The sequence below is a fragment of the Micropterus dolomieu genome, linkage group LG18 (assembly GCF_021292245.1).
Source record: "Micropterus dolomieu isolate WLL.071019.BEF.003 ecotype Adirondacks linkage group LG18, ASM2129224v1, whole genome shotgun sequence".
NCBI classification, from domain to species: domain Eukaryota; kingdom Metazoa; phylum Chordata; class Actinopteri; order Centrarchiformes; family Centrarchidae; genus Micropterus; species Micropterus dolomieu.
Window position 1 is genome coordinate 20,935,128 of NC_060167.1, and position 27,808 is coordinate 20,962,935.

A 27,808-nucleotide genomic window follows, 5' to 3' on the forward strand; every position below is an offset into this window, starting at 1 on the left:
TCTTTTTTAATAAATTTGCAAAAATTTCTACATTTCTGTTTTTTTCTGTCAAGATGGGGTGCTGAGTGTACATTACTGAGAAATAAAATGAACTTTTTTGATTTTTGGAAAATGGCTGCAATGAAACAAAGAGTGAAAAATTTAAAGGGGTCTGAACACTTTCCGTACCCACTGTACATTATGAACTTTCGTAGCTGCATTCATTATAACTGATTTGTATTTGACAGAAAATGCAATGGAAACTGCTTCCTAAACCCATGACTCACCACAACCTGTACAGTAAAGAAAAAAACATGTCTTTCTCTTTGTTGGTTTACTAACTGGATCACACATGCATTTGATTTATACACACATTAGACCACGGACCCCTGTTTGATTAGATTTTGTCCCAGGGTCCTCCATCTGATAGAACTTTCAGGTCTTTGAGGGCTGGAATATTGTTTGATTGGTTTAAATTTGGAAGACGTTTTATTACAGAAAGTGCATGAAACCCATGTCCGAAACAGTAATTGTGTTACTTATGGATGGAATTATAGTGAAAAGAAACTATCCCCCAGACCCCACTTTGAGAGCCACTGATTTATACGGCCTTCAGGTGGCTGAGGGAGAGGCCCGTGTGTCTCTGCTCCAGAGAGAGGTGGAGAGGCTGAGCGAGGCTTTGCTCAAAGCACAGGAAGGTGAATCTTTACTCAAAGAGAAGACGTCTTCCCTCAAAAAGAGCCTCCAGGAGGCGGCGTCTTCTCACGGCAGCACACAGAGTCGTCTGGCTGCTCTGCAGAAGATGCTGAGTGCGGCTGAACAGGACAAAAGGCTTCTACAGGTGAGTGAGACAGAATGGGGTGAAAGGCCTTGGACAGTGTGGCTGAAATCTGGACAGTGATATGATGATTACTCTGTACCATTAAGGAACGAATGGATGAAGCCCGGGCGTCATTAGTGGAGGGGAAGAGGAACACGGCCACCCTCACGGAGCGTGTGCAAAGCTTGGAGAGTGAGCTGAACCAGAGTGAACTGAGACGAGGGGAACTGGAGGCTGAGCTCAACAACACTCAAGAGGTGAGGGAGATAATCTGTGTCAATAAAACATCCGCTCCAATCAGCAAAAGACATTAAACCATCCGCCGAGCTGCTGATGTTTAGCCGTACCTGTGCTGTGACCTCACACAAAAGTATCCCAACACATTTTATACATTAGCAGCAATGTGCCTCTAGAGTGATCTCTGTCTTCCCTCCGTCAGGCTCTCCGTCAGCGCTTGGCCAGTGTTGCGGAGGCTCATCGCAGCGCCCAGTTGGCTCAGACAGAGCGGGCCGCTGTAGAGGAGCGGCTGCGGGGGCTGCAAAGAGCGGTCGCCGTGCTCGAGACTGAGAAAAAGGATGCTGAGAGGCAGGCTGTGAGGCTGGAGAAGGACAAGAATGCACTGAGGAACACACTGGATAAGGTCAGCACTGTATCTTGTGCACAACAAATGTGAAACCTGTTTCATTCAGCCATTTCTTAGTAGTTTTCATTCTGTGTAAAATTTCTCCATGAAAAAAAACAATTTTCATCTGCATCTTTGAAACCATGGTTGTAGACTCTTAGTCTACAACCATGTTCTGTGAGGGTGTTCTTTGGCACAGCGCTGCTTTGAGCTAAATGCTAACATCTGCATGCTAACATGCTCACATACTGATGTGTAGCAGGTATAATGTGTGTCCGCCCTCTTACTTTTGTATGTGAGCATGCTAACATTTGCTAATTAGCACTAAACACAAAGTACAGATGGAGCTGAAGCTTTATCTTAATCTATCCAATTGTTGTTGAGATGTTTCAGTTTGGACCAAAGTGGTGGACAGACCAACATTACCAATGTAACCAAACATTTTTCGTCTGCGAATTGTCTCTTAAGATTATGTTTTCACATTGAAACAAACATCGTAGCTAACAATAGTATGTAGTATTGAAAAGGAGCTTGTGCTTTTTGTTGGATGAACTTCTATAAATGCACCTTTCATTAGGTTGAACGTCAGAAGCTGAAGACTGAGGAAGGCAGCATGCGGCTGTCTGCAGAGAAAAGCCGCTTGGACCGCTCTCTAAACACGACCGAACAGGAGCTGCAGGAAGCACAGCAACAGATACTGATGCTGCAGGTGGGGACAGATTTATCAGAAATCAGACCTGCCTTGTTACAGCATACTGTGCCTAATAAAACCTCTTAGAAGCAATACCAAACTGCTGTTAGCAGAGTGAATGCTGGTGACAAGACTTTCCACAGAAGTTGTTTTCTTAGCTGCTTCACGCCTCTGCTGGAGATTGAGTGAGCAAAGGACAAAGCCAAACACATGCTTTAACAGGCCGTTTACTGTATCTTTTACAGCGAGTAAAAGATAAATAAGACCTGGTATTGGTATACAGTATATACAATATGACATAGTATGAACAGCACTGAAATAGAGAATGGTGAATAAATAAATAATAAGTGTTAGCCAGTAAACAGGTGACTGATTAGAAACAGAGTTACTGGGTTATTGCACAGGAATTGTTCCTGACACTGTGAGTCAGAAATCAGCTGTTCATCAGAGTGATGGCTTGTGGGAATAAACTGTTCCTGAGTCTGTTGGTTTTGGCGTACAGTGCTCTGTAGCGCCTACCAGAGGGGAGGAGCTGGAACAGGTTGCGTCCGGGGTGAGATGGATCTGCAGTGATGTTTCCTGCCCGTTTCCTGACTCTGGAAATGTATAAGTCCTGAATGGAGGGCAGGTTGGCACCGATAATTTTTTTCTGCAGTCCTAACTGTCCATTGTAGTCTGTCTCTGTCCTTTTTGGTGGCAGATCCAAACCAGACAGTGGTGGAGGTGCAGAGAACAGACTGGATGATGGCTGTGTAGAAGTGGATCAGCAGGTCCTTAGGCAGCTTGAGCTTCCTGAGCTGACGCAGGAAGTACATCCTCTGCTGGGCCTTCTTGATGATGGTGTCAGTGTTGGGCTCCCACTTCAGGTCCTGGGATATAGTGGAAGCCAGAAACCTGAAGGATTCCACAGCAGACACAGGGCTGTTGAGTATGGTGATGGGGGGCAGAGTAGGGGGGCTCCTCCTGAAGTCCACGATCATCTCCACAGTTTTGAGCATGTTAAGCTCCAGGTTGTTCAGACCGCACCAGAGAGCCAGCTGATCAACCTCCCATCTGCAAGCCGATTCATCACCGTCCCGGATGAGGCAGATGACCGTTGTGTTGACGGCGAACTTCAGGAGTTTGACAGATGGGTCTCCTGAGGTGCAGTCGTTGGTGTAGAGGAAGAAGAGCAGTGGGGAGAGCACACACCCCTGGGGGGCGCCAGTGCTAATAGTCCGGGTGCTGGATGTGATGTTCCCCAGCCTCACCTGCTGACTGTCAGGAAGTTTGTGATCCTCTGACAGGTGGAGGCTGGCACAGTGAGCTGGGTGAGTTTGGTGCTGAGGATGTCCGGGATGATGGTGTTGAACGCCGAGCTGAAGTCCACGAACAGGGTCCTTGCATATGTCCCTGGAGAGTCGAGGTGTTGCAGGATGTGATGCAGTCCCAAGTTGACAGCATCATCCACTGACCTGTTAGCCCTGTAGACAAACTGTAATGTCCTTTAGGTGGGCCAACACCAGTCCTTCAAAGGACTTCATGACTACAGATGTCAGGGCGACGGGCCTGTAGTCATTTAGTCCAGAGATGGAGGGTTTTTTTGGGACCGGGATGACTGTCGAGCGTTTGAAGCAGGAGGGAACTTCACACAGCTCCAGTGATTTGTTGAAGATCTCTGTGAAGATGGAGGCCAGCTGGTCTGCACAGATTTTCAGGCACAATGGAGACACACCGTCGGGGCCAGGAGCCTTCCTGGTCTTCTGCCTTTGGAAGAGGTGGCTCACGTCCTCTTCACAATCTTGAGTGCAGGTGAGAGGTCAGAGGGGGAAGGTGACTGTTTGAAGATGGCGTGGGGGAGAGGTGTGACTCTGGGCTTTTCAAACCTACAGTAGAAACCATTCAGCTCGTCTGCCAGTCGTTGAGTACCAGCAGTGTTGAGGGATGGTCTCTTGTAGTTTGTGAGTGTCTGTAGGCTTCTCCACGCTGACGCAGGGTCGTTGGTTATTTAGCTTTTCAGCATAGCACCTCTTTGCAGCTTTGACCTCTTTAGTCAGAGTGTTCCTGGCCTGGTTGTACAAGACTCTGTTCCCACTTCTGAAGGCCTCCTCCTTGGTCTGACGAAGCTGCCTGAGTTTCGCTGTGAACCAGGGTTTTTGGTTGTTGTATGTGTGGAAGGTTTTGGTCGGCACACACATGTCCTCACAAAAACTGATGTAGTGTCAGTTAGTTCGTCCAGGTCAGTGGCTGCAGCCTCAAAAACACTCCAGTCAGTGCAGTCAAAGCAGGCCTGTAACTCCAGCTTTGACTCGTTGGTCCATCTTTTCACACTCTTTACAACAGGTTTGGCAGATTTCAGTTGTTGCCTGTATGTCGGGATAAGATGAACCAGACAGTGATCAGAGAGTCCCAAGGCTGCATGGGGAACAGAGTGATAGGCGTCCTTTAATGTTGTGTAGCAGTGCCCCTAGTGGGACACTTAATATGCTGTCTGTACTTTGGAAGTTATGACTAAGGTTTGTTTTGTTAAAGTCCCCAAGAACAATGAGCAGGGAGTCTGGATGTTTTTTCTCCACCTTAGTTATCTGGTCGGTCAGGTTTAGTAACGCCTCACTAACACAGGCCTGAGGTGAAATGTAAACGACAACCAGAACAAAAAACCGGGAGAAAACTCCCGTGGTGAATAAAACGTTTTACAGTTTATAAATGTGTCTAGGTGAGGCCTGCATGATTTCTTCAACACTGTGACATCTGTGCACCAACCTTCGTTTATATAGAAACAGAGTCCTCCTCCCCGTGTTTTTCCCGTGAGCTCCCTTTCGCAATCCGCACGGATGAGATTAAATCCCTGTAGATGAAGTGCGCTGTCCGGGATGCACTCTGTGAGCCAGGATTCGGTGAAACAGAGGGCAGCAGATCTGCAGAAGTCCGAGTTAGTTCTGTTGAGGAGCAGCAGTTCGTCCATTTTGTTGGCCTTACTATCAAACCACACAACCTCCAGTTAAAAAAGTAAAACTCTGTGCCTTCACTGACTTGAGTAACAAGGGATTTTGTTGGCATGAGGAAGTGATTTAACATTTTCGTTGGTGAATGTTACAGGGGGACGCTAACGTGTGCCTTACAGTTGCATCTGCTTCCCAATGCACATAGATAATTTGCAGCCAAGGGTTGTTTTTCTGTTATTCTTAATCTTTGCTCCACTCATCCATGTTACTGCTTCACTCAAGTGACTTACTGTACCACATAATGACACAGAATCCCAAAAGGTTTTAAGTATTTTTGGAAAGGCTTCATTTTGCGCTCAAGCAAATAAATAAATAAAGCTACGGTGGATTTCATAAAAAGTCTGAAAGTCATTAAAGTTGTTTATTTCAGGCTGATTTTACATCTCAGACCATTGTTTATTTCTCCAAATGTGGTCAAACTTTTCCCATGCTGCAGAAGTGTTCAACTAAAGCAGTAATCCCCGTCTGCTCGAGCATTTGCCACAGGATCTTGAGGCTGAATAATAATTATATAATTTAATCAGCTATTTTTGTAATTACCTTGAAATTTGTGCTGCATCCTTCTCATTTACTCCCAGTCACACGAAAGGATACAGATTTTGGTCAACAGTAACCAGTTGGGAACCAGTTTGTGGTGCAAAAAAAGTTTCTCTCCTGATGTAGAGGTGAAAGTAAGTAGAAATAAGTGGAGAATGGTGGTCATTTCCCCTTTTTTTAGATTTTAATTGGGTTTTCAGATCCGGAAACAACAACATGCGACGGTACCATAAGTACAACATACAAAATTTTCCATTAAATACATTTCCTGAAAAATATCAAATAATTTCTTCACAAGTTTTTATGCTGGTTTAAAGTTACATTTTAACAAATGTTTGCTAGGTATCTATCTCTTCTTTGCACAGCCTCCACAATATTCCTTGTAGGTAAATCACAGCACAATTGTTGGTAATAAAAATGTTTATAAATAAATAAAAAGTTGGATTTACACTGTTCCAAAAAAGATTTCGATCAACTCCAGAAAATACAAGTATGGTTTACCTTCAGGTCACCGCAGAGCCCTCCAACATGTTGCTGGGTGGTTAGCTTTTGATCTGAACTGAACCAAAGTCTCTCCATTGTTTAGACACTTAGACAGACTTTTTACTTTTTGTTAAAATTTTGGTCTCACACTTATTTGTGTGTGTGTGTTTTGAGCAGACTCAGCTGGCTGAGATGGAGCAGTCAAACAGTCTGTGTGAGAGTTTGGTGAGGCAGCGTGACGAGGCCCAGCGGGAGGCCGAGAGACTGAAGTCCAGCTTCAGGGACGTAGAGCGAACGTTGGGCACCAGAGAGCGAGCTCACCGACACAGAGTCAAAGGCCTGGAGGAGCAGGTACACACGTTATGTTGTGGTTTAGTAAGTTAGACCTTTTACACTTTTCATTCCCGGCTACAATGAATGAGCTGCTGGTTTGGGGTGTTAAGAGTATTTAGATTATAGAAATCTGTTGTCTGTATTTAGTCCACTTTATGTCTTGAAACATAAAAAACAAAGGTACTTTATATATTTTGAGGAGACTTCAGACCATTAACAGTATTTGAACTAAGCTGTATGTATTGTAAAGATGGGTCCTCAAGTCCTCGTACACTGACAACGCCTTCAAACCATTGAGATACCAACAATATTTTGAATAAATGAAGGGATTGGGGGGAGTACACTGGTTTTAGATAATCCTGCCTGATTCAGTCAGCTCTAAGGATTTATTTATTTTTTGCTTTAGCCCATATTAAACAGAATAAAAGAGTACGCTATGTGACTGTACCCAAAATGATTTTGGCTCAAATTTAACCAAACAATGTAAATCAACAGAAAATACTGTTGCTATAAAAGTAACAGTGAGGCCACGGAGATGTTAACATGTCACAATAGCCTGTTTAGATTAAGAAAGGCTTCTAGTAAGTTATTCTAACAAAGTCAAAGTGTTTACATGTGCACATCCAGAATCAGGCGGAGAATCTACCACCTATCTGATCCTTCTTTTTTAACGCAACACACACATCGATAAATTCTGCATCTTATCGAAGAACGTATGGCATCAATCTGTAATCAGGTGATCTAAATGACACATTAGAGATTTAAAATGTAGTTTTGTCACCCACTGTATGACTGCAGGTGTCCACCCTGAAGGAGCAGCTGCAGCAAGAGATGAAACGGCGGCAACCCTCTCTTCCATCCTCCTTACTGTCGGCAGGAAACTGAGACGCAGCTTAAAACCAGAAAGCACCAGCACACCACAACGTTTAATCCAGGGAAATCCACTCACCGTGAATGTCTGAAAGCAATATTTACTCAGATACATTCCCAAAAGTTTTCATACTCTTAACTTCACTATTTAAATTGTGATTTACTGCGTGACACTGAACACCACTGTTATTGTGTAGGTGTTTTACTGATGTTTTGTACAGTGAGGAACACTTAACTCAATCCGCAGCGCACACTCAGCTTTTGACAGGCGAGGGAATGGGGCCATGTGATTCAGCAGCTGTGCTGAAAACGCCAGCAGCCTGCTGATTACTGGCAACCATCTGTACTTGATCCTTGCTCAACATCTCCCCAAGCTTCCTGCTCGTATTCAAGAAGAAACCCAAATCACCCGCAGGATTCCCCTCCAGACACAATCTGGATGTAGTGCAGGAACGAAAAACCTGCCAGTTGTGCAGTTTGGCCTCAAGTCCTCCACATTTATATTAACAGCCGAGGACAGTAAGAGAAGGAAAGGAAGGTCTTCACCATGTGTGAGTGCCAGGAAACAAACGGACTGAGGATACTGAAGGAGTTGTAATATTTTTTCTCTCAGAAACAGATTTTACTGATTATGTGATGTAGACACTTTTATAACTGAAAAGGGCCTTTGAGCTCTGCAGTAAGATGGTTTGCTTACAGTATGTGTTTTTTATTAGTTAATATTAGTTTTACTAGGAGTATATACTTTTTACTTACTGTATAAATGGCAACAGACTGATGATTAATAGCAGCAACATGACCTGTATGGACACATGGAAACCACATGTTTGCAGGAGGATAAACTCACAGTGTGCACCATAATTCATGTCTTTCATAAATACCTTTCAGCACACTGAGCTGCAGCCTCAGATTACATTACAGCGGTGACTCATGTTTGACTCAATCACACACTAAACAGCTGTAGTAAAAAAAAAAAGAAAAGTTTATTTTTTTTTCTCAGTCGCTATAGTGACAGTTTGACAAAGCAGTAGTACAGAGGCCGTTTGTGAGATGCCTTTTTAAAGCACTTCTTTCCACTGGAATATATTTATATAAGCTTAACTGCTTGGTTGCTAAGCACAGATCCAGGTGGCAGTAGTACTAAAACTGAGGTCCCTCGCCACCTGTTTCTTCACATATCTCATGATCTTCAACAAGGAGACTGGGTATTAATTAGTTTTATCTGATGTCAGTGCACAGTGGCCACCACTGGTGAGTTGATCATCATGAGAACGACTGCTTTTCAACACAAGTACAGGAACATATCAACAAACACAAAGCATGAGATTAATATGGGACAATATGCCAAAAAATATATATATATAAAAAAAGATGTTCCGCAGTTTTATGTGCATCTCTAATAGTTTTTATAGCACCAGTGTGATGATTTTATAGCACCAGCGATTTATACAATCATCAGTGTTCTTTGGAGTATATTTATCCATACACACAGGATCTACTGGGCAGACATACATGTGAAAAGACAAAGGTACACAGAACAAAAAACTTCAAATGCAAGAAGTGCTTTTGGCACAGGAGCAATGAGTTGTATAGGAAGGGTCAAAAGGCAAAGTGAGGAGAAACTTAGAGGAAGGAGGGGGATGAAGCAAGAGGGTATGGATGAAAAGCGGCAGTATCTGGGCAGGTAGCGTCCCTGATGTCTGTGCTCCATCAGCAGCCGCCACAGCTCTTCCCGCAGCTTCCTCCTAGTGATGAACACTGGCCGCTCAGCGCTGCCACGCCACAGCGAGAGAACTGGTCGCGACACAGGTCCGCTAATCGGGCAGACACAGTTTTCAAATAACAAGTCTCAATATACAAAACACACCAGAACAAACAGATACAGAGTGCACTGAACCCACCTCTGAGCAGCTCTTCATGTGCGCACACAGTCCTCACGCAAACCTCTTTGTTGATGACGTACACCCGTCGCAAACTAAACGAAAACATAAGAGGTCACAAGGCTGAAACATTGGAAGCCAGTTAAACAAGAAGTTCACCCAAACAGTCACTTTCATGTCAGTCAAAACTACTTAAAGAATAGGCTACGTTTGGCAATATTTATTTTCTTTCTGTCAATAAATCCAATAAATAAATAAAAAATCTAACCAACAAAAATTGTTCAACCAGTAGCCAATCTGTGTAACCAAAGCCTGATATATCTTCTGACATAATCCTACATGAACATTGGCACTGTACCTTTTAAGTCACTGCCATGTACACCATTGTGCTGCTGTAAATACTCACTAGCTCACCAAATGTGTAGTAATCCGCGTCTGAAAATGCTCCCCAACAAATGCACAATTTACTCCTGTTTGGATAAAGGCAGCTAAAAACTACAGTGCTCAGCCATTTTAGGTAAAACCTGAGCCTTGGTGCTGAGAGCCATAGACAGGGTAGAGAGATTGGGTTTTGATAAGTATTGATAAATGGACTATCACATTGTTCGTTTTAGTCTTTTCATATGGATTTGCTGACATTAAGAAATATCTTTATTTATTTATTTATCTTATTTTTATTTATTTTTTACATCTACACTGTAAAAACTGCTATAACTAAACAGTGTTCAGTAGTCACAATAGACCAAAATTCATGCATTGGACCCCAAAAAATAAGTTACTGATGTTTCAACTCTGTTTGTACTCTCACACTTGGATTATGTGGCACAATCTGGAGAAGATTTGCTTTTTGGAGATGTACTAGAAGTATTTTTTTAGAGAAAGGCTGAGATGGAGTCTCTCACAGTTTGTTTGTTCTACAAACTTCAGAGAGCTTTTGACTGACAAAAGGATATTATTGTGGGGTGAACTGCTCATTGAAAAGTCATTTTAGGTCCAACAATACGTACCTGTAGAAGCACAGGCTGTTCAGGCACTGCTTGCATGGCTTGTGAACAGAGTAGAGTCTAGTGCAGGGATACTGCTCCTCTCTGCAATCTGGAAATCAAACACACAGGAAAATATTTTCTCCACGCAAACTAAAGAACTGATCATCTGCCCTCCGTTCTTCCAATGTTTTCTTACCAAGAGGGCCAGGCTCTGTGGGCTCTGTCTCCAAATCGGACCCTGACATCCACAGGGAAAATAGATTTACAAATGAGTTCTAAACATATGATATCACTCTTAAATATCATGACTCAGACCGGCGGAACATTCAGCAGATATACCTGATTTTTCTGGACGGACCACTGGCTCCAGCCGAACCTGCTGCTGGTAGGTTCCAGGAAGAGATTCAGAATGATCAGACTCTGGACTCTCTGAACAATAAGGAGACGAGCTGCTGTTATAAAAGACACTAATGTTTTAATATATGAAAGTAACATCAAGAAGCATTCCTTTTAACCTTACCTGGAAAATAATCTGGGCCATAGTCCTCTGTGAAGCCATAAAATAAGCAGGAGAGAAAAAAAGATTCATGAGATCAACATTGTGAAACCAATTAGAGTCAGTTACTCCCCAAACACACACACAAAAAGCACTGGACCATGTAAAAAGAACCACCTGCACGCCAAAACTGAACCAAATGAACAGTTTGCGAGGGTGTAATGCATGACTTCATATGCAAGATGTTTACAAATAATAACAAGCAGAGTGCTATTTACACTGCGACAACAAATGCTATGCGGGTGGTAAAGAAGAGAACTCCTCGAGGCGAGGTGACACATCAGAGGACAACGAGAAATCAGGAACACATGTGGAGAGCTCTGACATAAACAGATGCTGAGCTGGAACAATCAAGGCCAATATTCTCATAATGAACTCACCAAAAAAAGGAAAGGGTTCCTGGTACTGGGCCTGGGCGAGCAGCAGTACTGTTGACATTTCAGACAATATTTCAGAACAATAAAGTAATCACAAAGATGGGGTGATGAGTGACACCCCAAATTTCAAATTAAAATGTTTAAAGTTTGGAACATCGTGTTCAATGACTTTTTGTGCCAGCCAATAACAACTACTATTCCCAACGATGGGAAAGCACAAACAGTGAGACTATGTGATGAACAAAGAACAAAACTTTTTCCTCTCACAAATGAAATGTTGAATTCATAAGAAATAAAATGCACCCTTACTCAATTCAATACACTCAGAGGTTTTGCTGTAACTGCCTTACCTGTTCTGGTATGATCAGTTATGGTGGCTAATTGTTATCTTATGTTAGCATACGTAATCTAGATATTGTGTAACTGACATTACAGAGTCAGACATTATGTGCTATTGTTACACTACCTTTTATCATTTACCTTTATTCCTAACTGCCACCACTGTTAGCAAAAGTTACATGAAGTCACTTTAATTCAAAACCATCAATATTAAAACTTCTGACAACATCAGCAGGTACACAATGCTTTATTCAACGCCTGTCTGTATTGCCTTCATCTGGAGGATGTTTCTTTACATACGGTTCATCGATTAGCATGGACACTAAGTGTGCAAAATTATCGATTAGCATCATCTTTTTGAAGAATGTTATCAAAAATGTACTCTTCATAGACATTTTCAAGAGAAATACAATGTTACAAGTCAATAATTTAGCCAACAGTTGTTAAAGGGAGACTTACTAACTTTTGCTGAACAACGAACACTATGGCAACCAGTAACATTTTGGAAAATGTAAATGTTAAAAGATGGTGTAACAGTAGTAGTAACAGTAGTAGTAGGGAAAATTCAGTGAACGGAGCATTATCTAGTTTTGCAACATAACACAAACTTCAGGTCCTGGTGGTTCCTTTGCAACTTCACTATGACAACCAGACTTGAGGAAGTTACTCCACCCAACCACAAAATAGTCTGGCACATAACCCCCTGTAAAGCCATAATGTTTGGTTTTTGTACGTATTAACATATAAAGTGTTAATTTAGTGTGCTAAGAGGTGGATTTTGTTACATTCAGACAGCCAGGCTAGCTGTTTCTTACTGTTTTCGGTCTTTATGCTAAGCTAAGCTAACTGGCTGCTGGCTGTAGCTTCGTATTTATCATTATAACGTGAGTGGTGTCATTCTTCTCTTGTAACTCTCAGTAAGAAAGCAAATAAAACTATTTACAACAATTTCCTTTAAATTTGGGTGTTGGCACTTTAAAGGTTTAGTGTGTAATATTTAGCAGGATCTATTGACAAAATGCAATATAATATACATGACTAATATACATAGCTATGTTTTCAGTGATGTATAAAGACCTTCCATAATCAACAGTTGTGTTTTTATTCCTTTAGAATGAGCCATTTCTATCTACATACACCGCGGGTCCACTTATGTGGACGTTGCCATGTTGTGCCACCATGTTTCTACAGTAGCCCAAATGGACAAACTGCACTACAGAGCGCGTTTCGTCACTATGTTGAATACGTACAAAGAAAAGAAGGGGAAGAAGAAGAAGACGTAGTAGTAGTAGTCGTCTGGTAGAAGTAGATAGAAGTAAGAAAATATGTGAAATTTGGACAAATGGAGGACGACACGTATTATTTAGCACAAAAGGCAACAGAGCGTGTCGGCCACCGTAGTTTCTCCAAAGGGCTTGCAAATGGAGGGGTGATCGGTGAGTGAGCCATTGGTTGCAATTCGCAACCCTCACCACTTGTTGTGAATATTTAATGTTGTCAGGTCATAGAGGAATATGGAGCAGTTACCTGGCATGCAGATTAGTAGGAGGACTCTCATGGTCACTCTGGGAGGTAGACTGACTTGAACACTGGAGGGGAGATGAGAAGAGTATTAACAATCAAAACAGAGCTACATGAGGGGAACAAAGTGCTCAGAGCTGGATATTCCTTTGGTCTCCTGAACTATCTTCTCCTCTCTTTCCCCCTGCCCTCTGTCACCTTTCCAACCCCCCGGCTGCTCCACCCTCTCTCTCTGCCCCCCCACCCCCACTGGCCCCAAAAAGCAATGGCAAGAAAAAGAAGGGGAGAAAACTCTGACAGCAAGAATGTGGCACGTCTGTCTTCCTATGAACAATCTCTCTTTTTTCCCCACTTTTCCTTGCTGCAGCAGCAGACAGTCTCGAGGCTGCATTCCAGGAAAAGAAACAGAGGACCCCTCAACCCCACCCCTCTCTCTGAGTTTTCTTCATCCCTCCCTCTCTCCGTCTGTCTCCACATCCTTCATTTCCCTTCTGTCGCCCTCACTGGTCATTTCCTCGAACCCCACCACCACCACCTCCTCCCCCTTTTCTTTCTTCTTCACTTCACCAAGCAAAAAAACCTCTTAGGGTGAGTGAAAATGGCATCACTGACAAGTATACCAGAATATTGCTTTTTGTTAAGTTGTCACAGGAAGACACAGTGGGTTATATACAGTAAAATCCATTACCATAGCTTCCTAACAGACTAAACTACTTTTCCACTATGTGGAAAGTATGAATGCTCCTCCTCCGCTGCAGCACTGTAGGCCATTTATTTCACACACACAACATGAAGCAGTTAATTTGGGCTTTTTACACATCCTACTCTCTCTCTCTCTGGATAAAGGCAGAGTTTTGTGATGCCACACTGGACAAAAAACGTGATTGAAACACTGTTTGCACAAGTTCTGCCTGTGTATCTGTTATGTGTGTGTTTGTTTGTTTACTAGCATCACACGCGCAAACACACACACACACACACACACACACATTCTTCTTGTGCATCACAGTGGCGATAGGAAACCATATGTTTTCACAGCACACATCTGGGAGCGATTAGCCCCCCTCTCCCCAATTGAGTCCTTCCTTTCCCAGCTAGAGACCCCGTCCCCACCCACCCACACACACACACACACACACACACACACACACACACACACACACACACACACAGTCATTAGAAAGAGTTTCTGAGGACAGCAACAAGAGATACACTACTGTCATCTATGTACAGCTTTTTATACAACTATGACAAAGAAATAAATTATAAAAATTAAAAATCCATGCGCCCTCATCGACCTCCATCCTCAGCGAGCAACGTTTTTTTGTATGTTTTTTTTCTCCTTTTCCCTCTTGGCACCGTCTCTCCATTGTAGGAGCCCTTGCTGCAGGCTGTGCTGCGAAGTCCCTCCTCCTTCTTCTCTCCAGTAAAAACACGGGACCACATGTCAGCCCTCCACAGCCTTTAACATACACGCAAATTATCCACAAGTATTAGCTCTATATTAGGCAGACTGATGAGCGCTCGGGATGCTTTAATGCCCTTGAAGCATTGGACTATACTGCTGGTTGTCTGTGGACAATCACCTCCTGCCTCCTGGTTTTTCTCCTCCATAGTTTTCAGCACAAATGCAAGTTAAATAGGCTGAGCCCACACGTGCATGAAATAAAAATTTTAAAAGTATGTGCAACTCAAGTAAAAATGCAAGCATAAGATTTTTTAAAGGGTTTCTCACCTAACAGATTCAGTTTGCTCCGACCGTCCTCAGCTCTCATGCGTCCTCTGAGTGCAGGAGGACCTCGCAGCGCCACATTGTACCACCCCGCATCTGTAGTCTCCTCCCAGTCCAGTCCCAGCCCTCCAGCCCCCGGCCCCAGCACCGACCCGCAACAAGGGCCATCCCGAAGCTGTCAGATCTTGTGATGCTACAAGATAAAGTATCCATGAGCTGGCCAAATATTGGTAGATAACATTTATAGATTTATACAGGACAAATGTGGTCATATAAATGTCACTGATGACTTTTCAAACATATCTTCTGCTGTTTACCTATAGGCTAACTGCAGATTGTTTGTGTGTGGGGATAGAAGTCAACCACCTGCCACACTACTGAATTTGATCTTCACTGTTTGATGAAGAACTTTTGCCTTCTATTGTATTGCGTCCTCTCCCATGCAGACTAGATGTATGCCAACCTCTGCTGTAGATGTAATACCTTTCACATGAACACTTTAAAATATTCTAATGAAACATGATTAAACAATGTGTCTCTTACAGAGACATCAACACTTACATCTGGACTGTCTTCCAGTAACCCCGGTTCACCTCATTTGCAGCTCTGCACAGTAATTTAGATTTTATTTGTTTTCACAGCAGTAGGCCTACAACACATAAACATACAGATATAAACAATACATAAAATCTTCATGGATACAATCTTCCCAGCTCACAAACATGTCACAGAGGCAGTTTATTCAGGGCAGCTGTGGCACAAGGGATGAAACTCCTGCTGAAGCGATTTCAAAGTCACTTAGCTACAACCAGATGGCAGTAATGTGAGGTGTGATTGAGGGGCTTTTATGAGTGCTAGGTGTGTGATGGCTCTGTGGTAGATGTCTGAGAGATGGGGTGAGGGAAGGCAGATGATTTCAGAGGCAGTATGTGTGATGCTGGTACTTTGTTTTTAATGGAGATGGTTAAAGTGGTGAAGGAGTAGGGGGAACCTAAATGATGTGATGACCAAAACTGAATGCTCTATCTTGGATGGAGCTGGGGTTCAATACATTCGAGGTGCTAATAATGACCAGGTGTTTTGTTTTGTCCATGTTCAGCTGCAGGTATTTACCAGTGCAGCACTGGGTGAAGTGAGGGATCTGAGTTGTGATAGGCTGTAAGTTATTGCCATTGAGAAGTGAGAGTATGGCAGTGTCACAGTATTTGAAGGATATGATAATGGGGGGTAGGGCTGGTAATAGCGACATCTAGAGGACACACTGCTAACCACTGTGGATGTGTATTAGAGGAGAAGGCATTTGATCAAAGCAACATTGGTGACAGCAAATAACCAATGAAAACAAGCTGGAGGCATTTCAACTGTTTATTTTCCTTCAAAACAAAGCCTGCAGTTGGTTATGTTGGAAGAAGAAAGTATACACTGTATGTCTGTGAACCAGACGCTAACCTGAAAAAAAAGCAACAAGCTAAAAAAAGCAACAAGCTAAAAAAAAAGGTTTACACACAACAACACACCTTGTTTTTACTTTAATACGCAGCGTCCAGTGCACAAATATACACACGGTAGAGTTGGAGATAAATACTCTGGTTATGGTACATGTAAGACTCAGACAACACACACGCTTCTCTCCTGCATTCATACTGTACATGTGCGTTTGTGAAACACCAAGTCCTCCAACCACACACACATACACACTCTCCATCTCTATTACAGTTGATTATACAGTCTGCGGAGTGTGGTGGTGGAGCTGACAGGTGTCCTGGCCCTTCAGACTTCAAAAAAATATTCAAAAAATATTTTCTAATCAATATATCATTAAACCATGGAGGGAAAAGTTATAGAAGACGACAACGGAGGTTTCAGACAGCAGCTGCTTTCTTCTCCTTATATGTAGCCATCATCTTCTTGATCTCAGCTATCGCTTTTCCTGGGTTCAGACCCTAAGAGGAAGACGAGGCAGAAGAGGAAAGAGCAGTTTGAGTTCATCTGAAATATTTAAAGAACAGAGAGAAAGATGCCCTCCTGCAACAGTGCATGTTGTCTGTTTATATGAAGAGCACACGGTATACAGTACTGTGCAAAGGTTTTAGGCACGTGTGGAAAAAGAAATGCTGTAAAGTAAAGTTTAAGTGACCTTAGCCCAGCTCGACAAATTTTGTTGTGACCACCCTTTGCCTTCAGAACAGCAATGACTCTTCTAGGTACACTTGCAGAAATTCAGGGATTTTGTAGGCATATTGTCAGATGTATGATTAAACAATTACACCAAACAGGTGATAATGATCATAAATTCAATATGTAGGTTGAACCACAATCATTTACTGAAACAGAACCAGCTGTGTAGGAGGAATACAACTAGGTGAGGAACAGCCAAACTCGGCTTACAAGGTGAGGTTGAAGACAGTTTACTGTCAAAAGTCAAATACCATGGCAAGACTGAACACAGCAACACAAGGTTACTGCATCAGCAAGGTCTCTCCCAGTTAGACATCAAAGTAGACAGGTATTTCCAGATGTGCTGTCCAAGCTCTTTTGAAGAAGCACAAAGAAACTGACAACGTTGAGGACCGGCCAAAGAAACTTACTGCAGCAGATAAAAGACACATCATGCTTACTTCCCTTCACACACACAGAAGATGTCCAGCAGTGCCATCAGCTCAGAGATGCAAAAAACCAAGGGACCCTGGTAGGGCTGAACGATTTTGGAAAATATTGGAAAACTAATTGCAATTTTTTTTACCAATATTGCGATTGCGACTTAATATGCGATTAATTTTTAAGCGCTTTACCTTCTGTAGCAGTAAATCAGTGTATAGTCTGACCAACATATATTAGATAGACAGAACTACACTGTTCTTTCTTGTGGGTCAAGCTTGTGTTATGATAAATTAGGTTAAATTATTATTATGCGCAATAGTGGAGAAGATATATCAATAATATATAATAATATGAGAAAGATAATTTGAATCAAGTCATGGCATTAAATAATATGATATATCATCATCATCATGTCGGCCTAGCAATTAATGCATCTTTATCTCAGTACAAATCTCCTAGGAGTCCATCTTTCTGTATCCCAGTAAGGAAACAAAAAATACTCAGTTTGAGGTTCAATTCAAAAGTTGGCCTACGAAAATAAAACCAAGTGACGCCTCTTGTGTTTAACAGACAAGCTTAGTAATTCTCCAACAACACCGGAGTTCCCCTCCCCAGCAGCCTCCGACGCTGGTAAGCAGCACACTGGCTGTAACTCGGGACAGACTGGGCCTCTTTCGGACTTGTGAGTTTGGTCTGAAACGCTGTTTCAAAGATATTTTCTGAGCTGACTGGTGGTTGTGTGTGTCATGCAGGCGCCTGTCGCCACAATGCGCTTACCTTACTACACGTGTCTTTCTGTTGTGCATTTTTCCTGTCCGTCAAAGCCGCGTATGATGCACCACCAAGTTACCCACGGGTGGCGGGTGCTACTTTCATTCCCTGTGTGACACTAAAATTTATGTAGTGTCAGCTTCTGTCAAGCTTAAGCGCATTGTACAACAAGAAGGCAAGGTACAGTAACTTCGTCTGCAGACTGCTTTCCTCTTGGGTGTCATGTAACCACAGTGTAATCGCCTTTGCGATTAGAAAATCTTGTTTTATTACATCGCGATAATATCGCAAAATGCAATTAATCGTTCAGCCCTAGACCCTGGTACACCCATCTACTGTCTGGAGGAGTCTGATGTGTCAGAAGTGGCTTTAGTGGAAAACTTGAAGCCAAACAGCCTCTGACATGGAAAGAAGGCCAACCAACTCAACTATGCACGGAAAAACGGGAACTGGGTAGCAGAAACACAGCAGCAGATGCTCTGGACTGATGAGTCTAAATTTGAAATAATTGACTGCAGCAGAAGGCAGTTTGTTGAATGAAGGTCTAGAGAGCAGTACATGAAGTAGTGTCTGCAGGTGACAGTGAAGCATGGTGGAGGTCTCTTCAATGATGAGTAGTATAAGCAGATCCATTATGCAGTTCCATCAGGGAGGTATCTGACTGGACCCAAATTTATTCTGCAGCATGACAACGACCCTAAACATACAGCGAAAGTCATTAAGAACTATCTTCAGCATAACAAAGAACAAGAAGTCCTGGAAGTGATGGTTTGGCCCCACAGAGCCCTGATCTCAACATCATCGAGTCTGTCTGGGATTACATGAAGGAAGGAAGCAGCTGAAGCTGCCAATATCCACAGAAGAACTGTGGGTAGTTCTTCAACCTACCTGCCGAGTTCCTTCAAAAACAATATGAACCAAGTGACCCTAGAAGAACTGATGCTGTCTTGAAGGCAAAGGGTCACACCAAATATGGCATGAGCTGTGTGGTGCATGTGTCTGAGGATTACCTTGGGGCAGGCTCTGGTGCAGTTCATGATGGTGTGGCAGCGGTAGAGGGAGAAGGGATCCTGCAGCTTGGACAGACGCTCCTCTGTGAACTCGTCTCTCGAGTCAATCATCCAACGATACGCCTGAGAGGCAACAGGATGTAACCCATGAACTCTTCGTATGTGGTGAGTTTTTAAGGCAGATTCAGGATTTAATTAATGATGCCTAAATGTTTATGTGCTGAGACACACACCTGCATCAGCACCGCAGGCCCGAGGTATTTGTCTCCGTTCCACCAGTAGCTGGGGCAGCTCGTACTGCAGCAGGCGCACAGGATGCATTCATAAAGCCCGTCCTGCAAAGCACAAGAGCAGGATAGCATATATTTTCATGTGACTTTGAGCCCTGGGAAACTTGTCAATGTTTTACAAAGCAGTGTACCAGTTTCTGTCTGTCCTCCACAGACTGCAGGTACTGCTCCTTCCCTTCATTTGACTCATCCTTCTTCTTCAGGTAGGGTTCAATAGACTTGTACTGGGCGTAGAAGTTACTCATGTCCTGCAAAAAAGTGTTTCAAGGATCCAGTCAGATATACAAATGTCAGAATAAAGCTTTATTTTAAAAAATCCTTTACAAAGTACCCTTTTTAAAACGCTTCAGAAAGGCAATAAATGATTTTGGTGCCAAAACTCCTAAATCTTCATCTGTGCATTTGATAACTTGGTTATTCGTCATATTTATGTTATACTGATTGTGGCATTTTACCTATGACCCTATCAAAAGAGGCTGAAATGATGATTTGTAGCAGCCACATGAACGCTACTACATATATATCAAATGTACCGTGCACATACAGTCGTATGCAAAAGTTTAGGCACCCCTGACAATTTCCATGATTTTCATTTATAAATAATAGGGTTTTGAGCTATCAAATAACTTAAAGACACAGTAATATTTCAGTAGTGAAATGAGGTTTATTGAATGAACAGAAAATGTGCAATATGCATCAAAATGAAATTAGACAGGAGCATAAATTTGGGCCCAACAGAAATATCACATCAATATTTCGTTGAGCCTCCTTTAGCAGAAATAATGGCCTCTAGACGCTTCCTATAGCCTGTAATGAGTGTCTGGATTCTGGATGAAGCCATTTTGGACCATTCCTCCTTGCAAAACATCTCCAGTTTAGTTAGGTTTGATGGTTGCCAAGCATGGACAGCCCGCTTCAAATCACCCCACAGATTTTCAATATATATATATATATATATATTGATATTCAGGTCTGGGGACTGGGATGGCCATTCCAGAGCATTGTACTTGGTCCTCTGCATAAACACCACAGTAGATTTTGAACAGTGTTTTGGGTCGTTGTCTTGTTGAAATCCAGCCCCAGCGTAATTTCAACTTTGTGACTGATTCCTCTACATTATTCTCAAGTATCTACTGATATTGAGTGGAATCCATGCGACCCTCAACTTGAACAAGACTCCCAGTACCGGCACTGGCCACACAGCCCCACAGCATGATGGAACCTCCACCAAATGTTACTGTGTTTGTCTTGGAACGCTGTCTTCTTTTGCCGCCATGCATAACGCCCCTTGTTATGATCAAATAACTCCATCATTGTTCACAGCCCCTTCTTCCAAAATGAAGCTGGCTTGTCAAATGTGCATTTGTATACCTCAAGCGACTCTGTTTGTGGCGTGCGTGCAGAAAAGGCTTCTTCCGCATTACTCTCCCATACAGCTTCTCCTTCTGCAAAGTGCGCTGAATTGTTGAACGATGCACAGTGACACCATCTGCAGCAAGATGATGTAAGTATGTGGGAGGTGGTCGCCTTGGCCTCTCCGATATTTTACTTGGCCTGCAATTCTGGCCTTTGACAAGAACTGTGCCTGTGGTCTTCCATTTCCTCACTATGTTCCTTACAGTGGACAATGACAGCTTAAATCTCTGCGATAGCTTTTTGTAGTCTTCCCCTAAACCATAATGTTGAACAATCTTTGTTTTCAGGTCATTTGAGAGTTGTTTTGAGGCCCCCATGTTGCCAATCTTCAGAGGAGAGTCAAAGAGAACAACAACTTGCAATTGGCTGCCTTAAAAACCTTTTCTCATGATTGGATGCACCTGTCTATGAAGTTCAAGACTTAATGAGCTCACCAAACCAATTGTTGTTCCAATTAATCAGCGCTATATAGTTACAGGTATTCAAATCAACAAAATGACAAGGGTGCCCAAATTTATGCTCCTGTCTAATTTCATTTTGATGCATATTGCACATTTTCTGTTCATCTAATGAACCTCATTTCACTACTGAAATATTACTGTGTCTTTAAGTTATTTGAATGCTCAAAACTAAATTGCTGATCCAAACACCCAATTATTTATAAATGAAAATCATGGAAATTGTCAGGGGTGCCTAAAGTTTTTGGGTAATGTATTATGCAAAATCATAACAAAACTTAACTCAGATTCAAACATATTTGGGCATCCGTGTTTGATACACAAATGGAAACTGATGGGACTAGTGGAGTAACATCGGTTATCAGTTGGAGTTATTCAGGGTGTGGTGGATATTTACTCACAGGTACCAGGTCCTTGACCACATACATATGTGGGAGAGGGTAAATCTTAGTTGGCTTGCTAACATTGGTGTCAATCTTGTTGAGACAGGCAAGTGTGTTTCCTCCATTAATGTTCATTGCACAGGATCCACAAATACCTGCATTTAAACAAAATCAATAAAAAGGCTTTTAATACCATTTCTGACACAAAACAATCTGAAGACAAACACACTTTTTCTGCCACAATACTGAAAATGAGTCATTTATTATTGTGGTGTAATAACAGATTTTTTTTGTTTGGAAAACTAAGTCAGATGAGTAATTTAGGTGACAAGACTTCCTTTAGAAAAAAGGGGGAAATTGTGCAGCATCTTTCATGGTTGAATGACATGTAGTCGGCAAATAATCACTTAAAAAGAAAATAAATCTACCAGAGATGCTCACAAGTCTTTGAGCAAGAATCCAAGTCAAGTCTCAAGTCTCTCGTGGTTATAATGAATGTTGTATCACCTGCTGCGTTCAATCCAGGTTGCTAATAAAATTGCATAGCTATAAGGAATACTGTAACTGTAACCTGTTTTTCATTTACAGAACACAACCATGTAATGTGCAATGCAATTATTGACAGTTTATTAAATACTGTAAGTCAACACACTCCCTAGACTCTTAAATCCAGTGTAATGTTAACTAAATAAAACTGTGACGTTGCATAATCAACAATAAAGCTGTAACCTGTTTTTAACTTACAGAGCACAACCTTTGCAATGCAGTTAATGACAGCTTATAAACTACTGTAAGTCAACAATCCACCAGACTCTCAAAACAGTAAGTTATAACTACATAAAACTGTGACGTTGCATAATCAACAACAAACCTGTAACCTGTTTTTAACTTACAGAGCACAACCATGCAGACTAATGTACAATGAAGTTTCCTAAAAATAAATATTGTTCACGAGTCCCGCACCTCGAGTCCGAGTCGAGTCTCAAGTCTTTTGAGAATGAGTCTCAAGTCGAGTCTGAAGTCACTGTGTGTGTGACTTAAGTCGCACTCGAGTCCAAGTCTCTGAAATCTACACAGCAAACTTATCTTAACTACTCTCCTAAATAAACAAGTCTGGAGTTTTCTTTAACTTCTCAAGAACAAACCAACTACATGACCCTTACAAAATGTAGGCTGCACCATCACAACCAAGTTATTTGAAACTTTTTCTGGGTATTATTTGCCACATGTAATGATCATGTTATCCTCTATGCATTTGTAAACTGGTTTTAAATCTATATACACAAACACAAAGTCGATCATTATTCTGTTCATGTCACCGACCTTCTCTGCAGGAGCGTCGGAAGGTCAGAGTGGAGTCCATCTCATTTTTGATCTTGATCAGGGCATCAAGAATCATTGGGCCACAACTATATGAAGAAAGACAAAGGCAGTTGGTGAGTCCAGAGAGTCAAGATGTGAGGTTTAAGGGCTAAAGATCATTTTTGAGTAAGTGTCATGGTAAATGTACTTGTATAATGCCTTTCTAGTCTTCTGACCACTCAAAGTGTTTTACACGATCACAATTTTCCCACACCCACACACACACCCACCCACCCACACACACACCCACCCACACACCCACGGCAGTAGCGACCATGCAAGGTGCCAACTGCTCACAGACTCGACCTCCTGAGCCACAGCCCATGTTGACAGAAGTGTCATATTGACAGAAGTGAGCGGATTGTCCCCAAGCCGATTAGAGGAACAGATGTCCACGACCTGTGTTAAATCTACCTGACGGCTGTTCTCAATTCGTTAATACTGCCCTCTGTTTACATGTGCTTAGCTACTGCTAAGAACTTGACTAAAGCCAGCAGCAAGTGAACATGATCAACTAATAGCAGTGCTATTAAAAAGGGCCACCTTCTTTGGTCTAGATTATACAAGATAAGCAGAGATTTGACCTGAATGTTCATGCTTAACCTTACAAAGTCCTCTCACTGCACCTCTTTCTAATAAAAGTTAAACATCTGTACACAACGGCCACAGATCATCAGCGTTCCTGACTGGATGCCAGGAGTAAATTAATTCAACCCTCCTTTTGTTTAATAAGGGTCCATAAAATAAATGCAATAATATACACCGAAGTGTTTCGGCTCACCCATCACTTACGTAAATCTGGACACACATGACAACACAGAGTGACAGCAGCACATATTGGTCTTCCTAAACACAGAGGGAAAAGCTTGTAACACCTACGTGTTGAGGTCGATCTCGTAGGTCTGCATGCGGGGTTTGTCTCCTGGAGTGTCTGGGTCCCATCTGTACACCTGGAACTTCTTTATTCTGGGTTGTTTTGCTGGAGCTGCTGCCGTTTGGGCATACCGCACCGCCTGACAGCAGAGATAAGAAGAGAAAAAAAACTACATATTTTGGCACTCTAATGCTTTAATTACACACCACTAGATACTTTGGCTAATACAATTATGTCTGTATGGTTAACAATTCTTTAAATCATTCTTTCACTTTTTGATCAAGTGTATTGCTGACTGGTCTGTGATCCCAATATTCATTCCAGTGGTCTCAATCTTAAAAATCCCAACACAGAGTAGAATTTGAGTAACGTTAGAGCATTTGTTGTTTGCTAGAGCACACAAAAAATAGCAAATCACCCATTATGATTTTCCATCACTCGTGATCGATCTTGTGAAACATTGCAGGGACATGATTTGCAGAAGCTAAACATGACTCCACTATTACACAAGGTTAAGTTATAAAATCATCAGTTTAGTCTGGGTGTTTGCTCTGTAAAGGTGTCAGACTGCTAACGTTATATTATGCTATTATTAGCTGAACAATATTTACAAGTCTACTTAACTCGTTTCCTGCCAGGTTGGATGTGTGCATTGATTTTGTTTATGGTCTACATTTGAAGCCAAACACACCAACCGATTTAAAAAAAATAAATTTAAAACGTTAAAAAAGTTATTGTTGAGTCAGTCTGACCACAGTTGACTGTGAGGGCTAACTAGTAGTAGCTGGACTCCGTAACCTGAACTCCCGACCGTAGCCGGAGCCCTCCGCTGTCAAACGGTCATGAGCTCCATGTTGTGACTCAACAGAACCTGTAACTGACATTATCGGCTGACTGTAACGGTTCACACCAACGTACCACCAGTCCGGCGGGGGAGCGAAACGCCACAACACCACAGCGGCTCAAGGACGTGAGAGCAGCTACCGACATTTTGGAGTCTCTCTGACCTCCACCGTCTGCTGTCCCAGCATCCACCGGGGCCGCGTCACAGCGCTGGTGTGGTGGGAGCGCTTGTTTGGTTGACCGAAATATCGCGGCTTTAGGACCACAAACTCAGTAAGAGCGTGAATACATTTATGGTTTGTTTGACTTGATTGTGACATTTTCTCGCCTGCCTTTCGTTGTGTGTTTGCCTCAGTGGCAATGAAATAATTAGTTTATTTCAATCCTGACGCGGTCTTGGTCAGAGAACCCCGGGCGGAGCGCAGGACACACGGGCACCAGATGTCCGGGTTTTTAAATCGAACGAACCCAGCTCTCCACTGCCAATCGTGGTGCGGCGTGTGGAATTGAACTCACGTCTCTTTCCAGGTCGAGCAAGGCTAAGGTCACTTAATCCAGTTTACTGAAAGAATAGACATGGTGTTCCTGACGCTGTCCTGTTGGATCCGAAACCGTGGACCCGACAGATACTGGAAAGTTCAAGAAGTTCTCAAACATGCCCGGGTAAGTTAAGGCCACGACTACTTCGTGGAGGAGAGGGGGCTAAATGTAGAAGTCTGTGTGGTAACGTTAGTTAAAGCTGAAATCAGTGAGTCATGTGCCCGTTTCCCCTGCTGTTTAGAGATGACCCTTACCGCTTGATTCAGTTAGGAAGACCCCCTCATTATCCTGATGTAATATTAACAGCATAATGATGGTGATTTTCTTGAAGTCATTCTTCCTGTCGCCCCCACCAACAGCACTTCAGAGGCAGAAAGAACCGGTGCTACAGTCTGGCTGTGCGGGCGGTAAGGAGAGCTTTCGTCTACGCCACTAAATCTCGGAGGCTCAAGCAGCGCAACATGAGGACGGTAAGACAGAAATGCAACTCTCCTCTACGAAAACAAACCACACAAGGCACATATGCTACATTTGATTTCCAATAACCGAAAAATGGATTCAAGCCTGGTGTAACCCAGAACAGAGACAAGTATGCCTCACTGTGGCGTTTTATTTTAACAAACCGATTCAGTGTGCATTATTTCAGCAGGATACTCTGTGCAAGGAGTAAAACATACATTAATAAAACGAAAACATATCGAGAGTAGTAACAGTATGTTGATCAAGTGTCCCACTGTTAAGGTCACAAGATGACTAAAGGAACACTGAAAGAAACACAATTTCCTGCATAATAGATTTAATTTTCTGACGTTTTTGTATTTTTTCTTGTGAAATACTGGATATTTTCGCCTCATCTGAGCTGTAAACATGCTTCAAATTGAATGATGAAATGTATTCATTTTAGGGTGGTCACATGTCAAAAAGGTTGGGAACATAGACTGTATATAAAAATCAGTTGTTGGGAACCACTGCTCCAGTCTGCGTTGCCACTTACTGAAATGTAGCTTTCCAATCCCAGTTGCAGAAGGGGATATTAATAGTTTACAGTATTGCACTTGAGCGAGGTAATCAATATCACTTATTGTGCTGTTATTTCTTCAGCTCTGGATCACACGCATTGCAGCAGCCTCACGGGAGCACGGCATGAAGTATCCCGCCCTTATGCACAACCTCACCAAGGTTAGTCGAGTTGAATGTTGCAGCACTGTACCAGTCCTCCCTATGCTCTTTATGCCTGCGGCTCACTCGACCCGTATGTAACGTGTTTTCTCTCTTCCTCCCTACAGAGCAGCGTTCAGCTCAACCGACGTGTTATCTGCGACCTGGCCGTCACAGAGCCTCGGTCATTCCTCTCACTTGCAAAGCTGGCACAGGCTCGGCAACAGGAGGGCTTCCGGGCAGCGTTGGGTGACGGCAAAGAGCCTCCTGGAGTCTTCTCCCGTGTTGTTCTGCTACAGTAAAGGACTTGATCCGGTCACACATTTCCAGTTATGTGGTTTAAAAAACGGTGGTCTTGGATTGTGGAGAATGAAACTCGCCTCTGTGCTTTACAGTTATCACTTCATCTAAAGTATTGTTCATATAGTCACATAAGATTAATTTCGTTCAATAATTTTGTGATGCTTTATTGTTCACTACACCAGGGTTGCCTCATGCTTAACGACCCACATAAAGGATCCAAATTGACACCAGAGTCTGGTCACTGTTGAGGAGTTAACTGGACCCATGCCTCTTGCCTGCACCAAGTACAAACAAATGGACATGGGTATATAATGGAGTCTCACATGGGTTAGAGTGCAATGTCCCTGAAGTAGAAAATGATGTAACCTTTTGCTCAAGGACACTCCAGCAGGACAGGCACTGATCCCTGACCTTGAAGGACCGTTTCTTTACTTATTATGCTATCCTGCACCCTGCACCATTTTGTTGTCCAAAAGCAGAGCATCTATGAATATGAAAAGAGATTTGACTAATCTATATGACCTGTCCTACTTTTAAGGCTATAGGCAACTCTTAAATACTGCTGTAAGGTATTATTTCAGGTAAAGAATATTTTTGCACTCATCACAAGGATATAATCACAATCCAGGATGGCAGCTGACATTAAACAGCGTACCGTATGTTAGTCCACAGACAGACCTGCTTCTGCCCCATTCACTGCCTTCGATCCAACATCTGCATCATGTGTACCAGAGACTCCCGGCTGCAGCGTTATCTACAAAATACTCCACTGAAGCCCTCCTGATTACCTCCAGAATCGTAATGGAGGATGTGATTTGTGGTTTTCCGCAGACCTTCCTCTGTGTGAATGCCGCTTTTAAGTTATGATTTTGATGCTGTTGGATTGTGACTTTTATTTGGAGGCTGGGAAGAAGAGAGGATTTGTATGTAATAATTTTGTCTGTAAATATATATTTGACCATTTTTTGTTGTAAGGTTATCCTCTAAATGTTTAGTTCATTAAACATTTTGATATATATTTTGTGTTCCTGTCTTGTTTTTCTTTATTGTAAAACATTGCAATTTTAAAGATGTGCTTTTTGAGAGGTA

General features: G+C 42.5%; 4 protein-coding genes and 1 long non-coding RNA gene across 11 annotated transcripts in view; 2 read left to right on the plus strand and 3 right to left on the minus strand.

The window, feature by feature from the left end:
* LOC123987140 (rootletin-like) overlaps positions 1-8,239 on the plus strand; it is a 32,221-nt gene extending 23,982 nt beyond the window's left edge. For all 3 annotated transcript variants that reach the window (XM_046075781.1, XM_046075780.1, XM_046075779.1), the window contains exons 32-37: positions 596-820; positions 907-1,056; positions 1,239-1,439; positions 1,999-2,130; positions 6,294-6,467; positions 7,248-8,239. In XM_046075781.1, coding sequence (XP_045931737.1) covers positions 596-820; positions 907-1,056; positions 1,239-1,439; positions 1,999-2,130; positions 6,294-6,467; positions 7,248-7,334 — 969 coding nt within the window. In that variant the 3' untranslated portion in view covers positions 7,335-8,239. The remainder of the gene's footprint in view (positions 1-595; positions 821-906; positions 1,057-1,238; positions 1,440-1,998; positions 2,131-6,293; positions 6,468-7,247) is intronic.
* Positions 5,796-7,637, minus strand: LOC123987185. Its single transcript, XR_006829060.1, has 2 exons — positions 7,235-7,637; positions 5,796-6,455 (listed from the first exon to the last, which is right to left on the minus strand). It is a non-coding gene; the product is annotated as an uncharacterized LOC123987185 (long non-coding RNA).
* Positions 8,240-8,283: 44 nt separating the features above from the next.
* mfap2 (microfibril associated protein 2) lies at positions 8,284-14,809 on the minus strand. Of its 2 annotated transcripts, XM_046075842.1 has the most exons (9): positions 14,714-14,809; positions 12,985-13,046; positions 11,122-11,169; positions 10,706-10,732; positions 10,525-10,614; positions 10,382-10,423; positions 10,207-10,294; positions 9,221-9,294; positions 8,284-9,133 (listed from the first exon to the last, which is right to left on the minus strand). In XM_046075842.1, exons 2-9 carry the CDS (start codon positions 13,013-13,015, stop codon positions 9,030-9,032), a joined length of 504 nt encoding a protein of 167 aa, XP_045931798.1. In that variant the 5' UTR covers positions 13,016-13,046; positions 14,714-14,809; the 3' UTR covers positions 8,284-9,029. The 2 variants fall into 2 exon arrangements, with proteins under 2 accessions (XP_045931798.1, XP_045931799.1); XM_046075843.1 differs by lacking the exons at positions 11,122-11,169; positions 12,985-13,046; positions 14,714-14,809 and adding an exon at positions 10,859-11,028.
* Positions 14,810-16,061: 1,252 nt separating this feature from the next.
* sdhb (succinate dehydrogenase complex, subunit B, iron sulfur (Ip)) lies at positions 16,062-24,943 on the minus strand. 3 transcript variants are annotated; one of them, XM_046075827.1, is made up of 8 exons: positions 24,794-24,943; positions 23,881-24,014; positions 22,963-23,048; positions 21,658-21,794; positions 19,514-19,630; positions 19,326-19,427; positions 19,093-19,215; positions 16,062-16,653 (listed from the first exon to the last, which is right to left on the minus strand). In XM_046075827.1, the coding sequence occupies exons 1-8, from the start codon at positions 24,863-24,865 to the stop codon at positions 16,573-16,575; spliced, it is 852 nt and encodes a 283-aa protein (XP_045931783.1). In that variant the 5' UTR covers positions 24,866-24,943; the 3' UTR covers positions 16,062-16,572. The 3 variants fall into 3 exon arrangements, with proteins under 3 accessions (XP_045931783.1, XP_045931785.1, XP_045931784.1); XM_046075829.1 differs by lacking the exon at positions 24,794-24,943 and adding an exon at positions 24,499-24,543; XM_046075828.1 differs by lacking the exon at positions 24,794-24,943 and adding an exon at positions 24,487-24,543.
* On the plus strand, positions 24,770-27,737 carry mrpl20 (mitochondrial ribosomal protein L20). Of its 2 annotated transcripts, none has more exons than XM_046075846.1 (5): positions 24,770-24,991; positions 25,247-25,381; positions 25,618-25,728; positions 26,360-26,437; positions 26,545-27,737. In XM_046075846.1, the coding sequence occupies exons 2-5, from the start codon at positions 25,295-25,297 to the stop codon at positions 26,716-26,718; spliced, it is 450 nt and encodes a 149-aa protein (XP_045931802.1). In that variant the 5' UTR covers positions 24,770-24,991; positions 25,247-25,294; the 3' UTR covers positions 26,719-27,737. The 2 variants fall into 2 exon arrangements, with proteins under 2 accessions (XP_045931802.1, XP_045931803.1); XM_046075847.1 differs by lacking the exon at positions 24,770-24,991 and having other exon boundaries at positions 25,036-25,381; positions 26,545-26,745; positions 26,902-27,737.
* The last annotated feature ends 71 nt before the right edge of the window (positions 27,738-27,808 follow it).